Source organism: Hermetia illucens, chromosome 1 (assembly GCF_905115235.1).
Source record: "Hermetia illucens chromosome 1, iHerIll2.2.curated.20191125, whole genome shotgun sequence".
NCBI lineage: Eukaryota > Metazoa > Arthropoda > Insecta > Diptera > Stratiomyidae > Hermetia > Hermetia illucens.
Window position 1 is genome coordinate 163330199 of NC_051849.1, and position 8843 is coordinate 163339041.

The following is an 8843-nucleotide window of genomic DNA, read 5'->3' on the forward strand; positions in this document are numbered from 1 at the left end:
ACCATAGATTTTGCCCTTATAGACTTTCCGGGCTGGATTGCCCCTTCTCCATACGGGTTAAGTGACCCGTCCACCACAACTTGTTGAGCCGGATTTTATCAACAACCGGACGGTCGTGGAGTTGCTCATAGATTTCGTTGTTATATACGCTACGGAATCGTCCATCCTCATGTAGGGGGCCAAAAATTCTTCGGAGAATTCTTCTCTCGAACGCGGCCAAGAGTTCGCAATTCTTCTTGCTAAGAACCCAAGTCTCCGAGTAATATATGAGGACTGGCAAGATCATTGTCTTGAACAGTAAGAACTTTGACCCTATGGTGAGACGTTTCGAGCGAAACAGTTTCTGTAAGCTGAAATAGGCTCTGTTGGCTTCCAACAACCGTGCGCGAATTTAATCGTCGTAGTTGTCATCGGTTGTGATTTATCAACGGTCTCAAACTTCTAGTCTCCTATCTTTATTGTTCCGTATGACCAGTGGGGTTTGATGCTGTTGGTTGGTTGGTTTTGGGTGCTGACGTTGTCACTATATATTTTGCCTTGGTTTCATTGATGTGCAGTCCAAGATCTCGCGCCGCCAGCTCGATCTGGATGAAGGCAGTGTGTACCCCTCGGGTGGTTCTTCCCATGATGTCGATATCCAGTAGTTGGGTGGACTTAAAGAGGATCGTACCTCTTGCATTTACCTCAGCATCACGGATCGCTTTCTCGAGGACCAGGTTAAAGAGGACGCATGATAGGGCATCCCCTTGTCGTAGACCGTTGTTGATGTCGAATGGTCTTGACAGTGATTCTGCTGCTTTTATCTGCCTCGTACATTGGTCAGGACCAGCCTAGTCAGTCTTATCAATTTCGTCGGGATACTAATTCTCTCATGGTCGTGTACAGTTTTACCCTGGCTATGCTATCTTAGGCGGTTTTAAAAACGATGAAAAGATGGTGCAACTGATGTCCATATTTCAACAGTTTTTTCATCGCTTGCCGCAAAAAGAAAATCTGACCTGTTACTGATTTGCCTGGAGTGAAGCCTCTTTGGTATGGGCCAATGATATTCTGTGCATATGGGGCTATCCGGGCTAGCAAGATAACGGAGAATATCTTATGTACTCAGCAATATATCTATAATTGGTGAACTGTGTGATATCTGCCCTTTTTATGTATGGGACAGATAATGCCTCTTTGCCAGGCGTCAGGCATTCATTCGCTGTCCCTCACTTTTAGCATAAGTCGATGAACAAGTTGGTGTAATTGGTCGTCTCCATATTTAACCGATTCGGCTGTAATTCCATCAGCTCCTGGCAACTTATGATTTTTAAGCCGATGAATTGTACGGACTGTTTCTTCTACACTTGGTGGTGGCAGTATTTGTCCGTCGCCTTCAGTTGGCGGGACCTCCAGCTCACCGCTGTTCTAGTTGTTAAGCAGTTCATCAAAATACTCAATCCATCGTTCTAATATGCCCATTCTGGTAGAAATCAGATTTCCCTCTTTGTGTATAAGGCTTCATTCTGCTGACTTGTTGGTAAAACTTCTCCGCCTGGTGCGGTTGCTCCCTGTACTTTTCTAGTTCACAGACTTGTTGGTTCTCCCAGGCTTCCTTTTTCTATCTGTGAAGTCGCTTCTCCGCTCGACGGAGTTCGTAATAAGTATCTGCACGTGCCCGCGTTCTTTGAGAATGCATCATTACTCGGTATGCGGCATTCTTCCGCTCCGTAGCCAGCTTTCATTCATTGTCAAACCAGCCGTTCCGACTTTCTTTGCGGCTGGGGCCAGGTATGTTTGTGGCCGTATTTATGATAACGTTCTTCAGGTGATTGTGAAGATCATTTGTTGATGCTTCATCTCCAGACTGACTGCGGTTATTGCGGCTTCCATTTCCCTTTTCTAGGTGTCACGGAGGGCTGCGTTGTGAATGACTTTATTATTCACTCTTACCTGATTATCAGAGGGATTGTGGGTGGTGTGGTAATTCGAGCTCGGAGCACTGTACCAACGAGATAGTGATCCGAGTCTATAGTGGCCCCCATATGTTCTAACGGTCAACAACGACGAGAGGTAGTGGCGTTCAATCGGCACGTGGTTAATTTGTTTGAAAGTGGTCCCGTCTGGTGTGGTCAACGTACGTTTGTGGTCCGCTTTCCGCATAAACCGGGTACTTAGAACAACCATTTCGTGTGATACTGCTAACTGAATAATTCGCAGTCCGTTATCATTGGTATTCTTATGTAAGCTATGGGAACCGAATTATCGCCAGAATACGGGCTCCTTCCCTAGTTCGCTGTTAAATCCCCAAGTATGATTTTGATATCATATCTGGGACAGGCTTCGAGGGTTCGTCCTGCTGCCTCGTAGAAGGTATCTTTCTCCGACTCTGCAGTCTCCTCTGTAGGGGCGTGAACGTTAATGAGGCTTATATTTCTAAATTTGCCTCTCAAACGCAGAGTGTATAGCCGTTCGCTTATATTTTCAAAGCTGATAACAGCCCTTCTACCCGCCCCCATTACTGGTGTTTGACATCAATTTGAGAAAGGAAGAGGAAAGAATCACCTTAGCTAGGTGACCATGCTCCAAGTACAGTAAATCCGAATAGAACGACTAAGAACCTCCGAAATTCGGTCGCCCTAGCTGGTCGACGCACAAAGCGACCGCATAAATTAAGATTGTTTTTATTTAACATAGTGCACAACAGGTAATTTCTTTCAAAATGAAACAAACCATTATTAATATTTATTGAAACCTTTTATGAAAGTTGATCATTACGTGTACATATATGTGTAATACAAATCAGAGAAGCAATAGTGTATTTTTTTGCAATTCATTTGTGTATTTATTGATTTACAAATTCTGTAATTTTCGTTCGTTTGTAACCGATTTTTGTTCTATAGTAAGGACTGTACTGTTCATAACATCATCATTAAAGTTAGTTTGAACAAAGATGTTGAGTGTTTCTGCAGCTTCAAACACCGTGAGCCATTCCATCAACCCGACATAGACAAGATGCAAGCGATCGCGAGCTTTCCGCTGGTAAAGACGGCCAAAGACCTCAGAAGGTTCTTGAGCATGGTAAACTTGTGCTACTACTACTTTTGGCTTGCGGCAAAAGACCGACAAAGCATCCTCTCGCCAACTTCGGCACTTAGCCTAAATAAACCAGTTAATATCGGGCACGCAACATGTGTGTGTGTGTGTTTAGTCGCTGATGCTATTTCCCGAAGCTCCGAGATCAACATCCTAGCCGCAGTCGATTTTTCGGCGATTGTTGTGGATAAAAAGTATGACGCAGTTCTTCAGAGCCTACATTCGGATTCTAAATATAAGTTCAAAGAGTTCCCTATCTTCTGCTCACATTCCCCTATCTATTGCGAGATCTCTGAAAAGTGACCCCGGCCATATATTGCGGTCGCTTTTCGTAAGGAAGTGTTTCGCTCGGTACATGATATTGCACATCCTCGCATTCGGATAAAGAATCGGCTAGTGTTCAGCAAGTATTTCTGGCTGTCCATAAACAAGGACGTGAATTTTTGAGCCAGAGCGTGCATTGTATGCCAAGGTTTTAATTAACTAAAGATGCTTAGGATGAAGTAGGCCGACAAGAGGCTTCCACACTCTACATTTAGACATTATACGAAATTTGCGAGACTCGCACGGCTACAAGTATTGCCTCACGATTATTGATCATTGGTTTACGGGGTGGGTTCAGGCAATACCTCTGAAGGACATAATAGCACAATCATGTACAGTGGTCCCCTGTCGAGAGTGTATTCCGCGCTTTGGTGTTTCCGCCGTCATCATCATAGATCAGATACTTTCTTCGGGGATTCAAAATTCAGTGGACAAGTGTATACCGCCCACAGTAAAATGGGATGCTAGAACGTTGGCATCGGACACTGAAGGCAGTCATTTTGGCGCGCTATGAGCCGTCCTGGTTGCAGGTCTTGCCTTTCGTTCTGCTTGACCTCCATACAGACCTGCTGAGAAGGGGTACGGGAAGAACCTTCGAGTCCCTGAGGACTTGGTCCGCGACAGGAGAGACGGCCTTGGAAAGACCGGATTTTTGCGTCTACTATGAAAGGCGTAGTATATTCATATATATCAAAAAAATTCAGGATTTTGAATAAATAAAAGAGTATTTTTATTTAAAATGTTTATACCAGTTGATTATGAGGTATGTAGTTATAAAATCAGGTCGCCGTATTACAAGAGTATAGAAAACTTCATAGCTCTTTAGATAGTTCCTGGTGCTGGGTGAACATTGATAGCAGCAGCAGAGTGGGCGTGTCCAGCCAATGGTGCAATATGAGTGGCTCCACGGGTCTTGGCCACATAACTGCCTTCATGACCCCAGGCATGCGCAGCTGGAGCGATGGCTGCATGAGTAGCGATGGCAGCTGGAGCGACAGCAATAGCGGCAGGAGCTACAGCTACAGCAGCTGGAGCAGCCCAAGCACCATGGCCCCATGCGCCATGGGTTACATCTACAGCAGCGGGAGCGGCCCATGCACTATGGGCTGCCCAGGCAGCAGGAGCAGCCCAGGCACCATGACCCCAAGCACCATGGGCAGCTGGTCCACTAATAGAGGTGTAGGAGAGGGCTGGGGCGTAGTGTGCTCCCCATGCTAGCCCGGAAGCTTCGATTCCAAGGGCAACAGCCAACAAGACTCCAACAATAGCGAACTGAAATCAAATTTCAAACATTGCTTAATTAAATTGAGTTCTTATCTCTATTAAAATACATTTTGGTAATTAACAAACTAAAGGAATATTATTAGAACCGTTACTCACTTTCATGTTGTAAGATTGGGTTCTTAACTCGATTTGATACCTCAGCCTGATCGAATTGTGCTTATATACTTTGAAACCTTAGTCACAAATCCTTATAATAGTAGCCAGATGGTCGAACTAACAAAATCCTGGCAAAAAAACTAATTAGCATTTAAATGCAGCAAAGTGTAACAAAGGCAGCGACATTGAAAGTAAAAGTTATTATTCTTCTAATATTAAGTACCTGAACAAATTCCATTTTTTTCCAAGTGATAACCGGTAAAATTAATGGACCTAATAATTTTGGTGACCAATTGCTCAATTATGCTTTTTGTTGGGAAACATTTCGATGGAAACCGGTTGGTTGACCACTGCAAGTGTGTGGAATGCTTGCTTTCTGTCCATATTGACATGGGCACGTATGGTGGAGTTGAGGAGCATTATAACAACTTGCAAAAAAATGTTGATACTTTGTTGAAGTAAACATTGTAAATTAATAAGTGTTCAAACTTAAAGAACTCCTATTAAAGAAATATCAGGTGTCACACAAGGTAAAATTGATTGTTGGAATAAGCTGGGAGTCCCACATCTCAAAGGCGAATTACAACTTTTTACTAAGTTAAATATTTGACCTTGGTTGCGTTAGTTCTGTAATTGGACCAAAGTCAATAGTACTAGCTGTGAATAGCTGGAATTCGACACGATGAAGACTTAAGTATCTTAAAATTGTTCAACAGAATAAGTTTCAGAAAATATTATGAAGGTCTGTTGCCGTCGCATATTATACTTATCCTTAGTGTTGAACCAAGTTAACTAACGAATCAACCAGTAACCATGAAAGTCGACACTGGTGCCTCGTTATTCTTAAAAGGATTTGTTTACAATGGAGGTAATTCGGAATGTTCGCAGATCGTGATAGGTTCCTCTTGGGTCTGTATTGTGCATGATCTGGCTACAGTTCTCTCTGGGCCTAAATCCGAAATTATTTGGTTTGTTTTGTGTACATTTCAGACCTCATATTCCTGAATATGCCATATTCTTCTTGAAGTTTACCTACAACTACTGTACAACGAATTAAGGAATCTAAAGACTAGACCAATTCTGAACAATAAATCTGATGGAAAAGATTTTCACAATGTTCCAATTTTATTCCAATGCACGGTTAAAAGTTCTGGTATATTATCTATAACAATTGAAAATATAAAGTTCATGCATTCAATTTTTCTCAATAAATTGGGGCAAATGAATCTTGTTGATATGCAAGCATACCTCAATTTATCATGTTAATTGGTTTTATGAAAGTGTGTTATAAGTCGAAAATGTGATTAGTAGAAGCGTAAGAAATGCATGCTCGTATGCATAGGGCAAAGAAGAGCAGAATTCTTCGTTAATTGTCACTTGTTGCTTATCATCATCATCAACGGCGCAACAACCGGTATCCGGTCCAGGCTTGCTTTAATAAGGAACTCCAGGCATCCCGGTTTTGCGCCGAGGTCCAAAGTTGTTTGGCGTCCTGACCTACATCATTGCTCCATCTTAGGCAGGGTCTGCCTGGTCTTCTTTTTCTACTATAGATATTGCCCTTATAGATTTTCCGGGCTGGATCATCCTCATTCATACGGATTAAGTGACCCGCCCACCGTAACCTATTGACCCGGATTTTATCCACAACCGGACGGTCATGGTATCGCTCATAGATTTCGTCGTCCTAGCTTTTATCCGTTGTCATTTTCGACCCTAGATAGGAGAAGTTATCGACGGTCTCAAAGTTGTGTTCTCCAGTCTTTATTCTGCCCGTTTGACCAGTGCGGTTTGATGTTGTTAGTTGGTTGGTTTTTGGTGCTGACATTGCCACCATATACTTTGTCTTGCCTTCATTGATGTGCAGCCCAAGATCTCGCACCAATTGCCGCCTGCTCGATCCGGGTGAAAGCAGTTTGTACGTCTCGGGTGGTTCTTCCCATGATGTCAATATCGTCAGCAGAGACCAGTAGTTGGGTGGACTTGAAGAGGATCGTACCTACAGCATTTACCCCAGCATCACAGATCACTTTCTCGAGGGTCAGGTTAAAGAGGACGCATGGTAGGGCATCCCCTTGTCGTAAACCATTGTTGATGTCGAATGGTCTTCAGAGTGATCCTGTTGCTTTTATCTGGCCTCGTACATTGGTCAGGGTCAGCCTAGTCAGTCTTATCAATTTCGGTGGGATACCGAATTCCCTCATGGTCGTGTACAGGTTTACCCTGGCTATGCTATCATAGGCGGCTTTAAAATCGATGAACAGATGGTGCAATTGTTGTCCATATTCCGACAGTTTTCCCATTGCTTGCCGCAGAGAAAATCTGATCTGTTGCTGATATGTATGGAGTGAAGCCTCTTTAGTATAGGCCAATGATGTTCTGGGCGTATGGGGCTATCCGGCCTAGCAAGATAGCAGAGAATATCTTATAGATGGTACTCAGCAACGTGATATCTCTATAATTGCTGCAGTGCGTGATATCTCCCTTTTTATGTATGAGACAGATAATACCTCGTTGCCAATCGTCAGGGCATTGATTCGCTATCCCATACCTTGATCACAAGTTGATTAACCACTTGGTGTAACTGGTTGCCTCCATATTTAACTAGTTCGGCTGTAATTCCATCGGCTGCTGGCGACTTATGATTTTTTAGCCGATGAATTGCACGGACTGTTTCTCCTATACTTGGTGGTGGTAGCATTTGTCCGTCGTCTTCAGTTGGCGGGACCTCCAGTTTGCCGATGTTCTGGTCGTTCAATAGTTCATCAAAGTACTCAATCCATCGCTCTAATATGCGCATTCTATCGAAAATCAGATTTCCCTCTTTGTCTCGGCAGGATGAGCATCGAGGTGTATAAGACTTCATCCTGCTGACTTGTTGGTAAAACTTCTGCGCCTGGTGCGGTGGCTCCATGTACTTTTCTAGTTCACAGACTTGTTGGTTTCCCCAGGCTTCCTTCTTCGGTCTGTGAAGTCACTTTGAGGATGCAACATTGCTCGGTATGCCGCATTCTTCCCTTCCGTTGCTACCTTACATTCATCGCCAAACCAGCGTTCCCACTTTTCTTGTGGTTGGGGCCAAGTGTGTTTGTGGGCGTATCAATGATAACCTTCTCAGGTGGTTGTGCAGATCATTTGTTGATATTTCATCTCCAGGATCTCTGTTGACTGCAGTTATTGCGACATCCATTTTGCCGTTATGCGGAGGGCTGTGTTGTGAATGACTTCAGTATTCACTCTCACCTGATTGTCAGAAGGGATTGTAGGTGGTGTCGTAATTCGAGCTCGGAGTACCATGCCAACGAGATAGTGATCCGAGCCTATATTGGCGCGCTGTATGTTCTGATATTCATCAAGTCTGAGAGGTGGCGGCGTTCAATCAACGCGTGGTCAATTTGGTTGAAAGTGGTCCTGTCTGGAGAGGCCCACATATGTTTGTAGACCGCCTTCCGCGCAACCCAGGTACTTCCAGCAACCATTTCGCGCGATACTGCTAACTGAATAATCTGCAGTCCGTCATCATTGGTATCCTTATGTAAGCTATAGGAGCCTACCTATCGCCTGAATACGGGCTCCGTCCCTGCTTCATTGTTGAAATCTCCAGGTATGATTTTGATATCATACTTGGGACAGGCTTCGAGGGTCCGTTCAGCTGCCTCATAAAAGATATCCTTCTCCGATTCTGCAATCTCCTCTGTAGGGGCGTGAATGTTAATGAGGCTTATATTTCTAAACTTGCCTCGCAAAAGCAGAGTGCATAGCCTTTCGCTTATATTTTCAAAGCCGATAACAGCAGGTTTCATTTTTTGGCTGACTAAGAAACCTACTCCGGATGATCACTATAATATATGGTGTAGGGGTTTTCTCCAGGAAACTGGTCCCTGTTCATCGCATCTCTTGCAACTCTGTTTTGTTGATTATGAAGTACCAAGACTAAGATTTCGCATAAGGCACCTATTAGAAATCAATTCAAAATACATACAAAAATGTTAACGTTTTTAGTTTATAATATTAAAAAAAAGAGGATTTTTTAGAAAGTATTATAAAAGTACACATGATTATAA

At 43.5% G+C, this 8843-nt stretch overlaps 1 protein-coding gene across 1 annotated transcript; it reads right to left on the reverse strand.

Moving 5' to 3' along the window:
* Positions 1–4105: 4105 nt before the first annotated feature.
* On the reverse strand, positions 4106–4902 carry LOC119648054 (adult cuticle protein 1-like). Its single transcript, XM_038049559.1, has 2 exons — positions 4780–4902; positions 4106–4671 (listed from the first exon to the last, which is right to left on the reverse strand). Exons 1-2 carry the CDS (start codon positions 4783–4785, stop codon positions 4222–4224), a joined length of 456 nt encoding a protein of 151 aa, XP_037905487.1. The 5' UTR covers positions 4786–4902; the 3' UTR covers positions 4106–4221.
* Positions 4903–8843: the final 3941 nt, after the last annotated feature.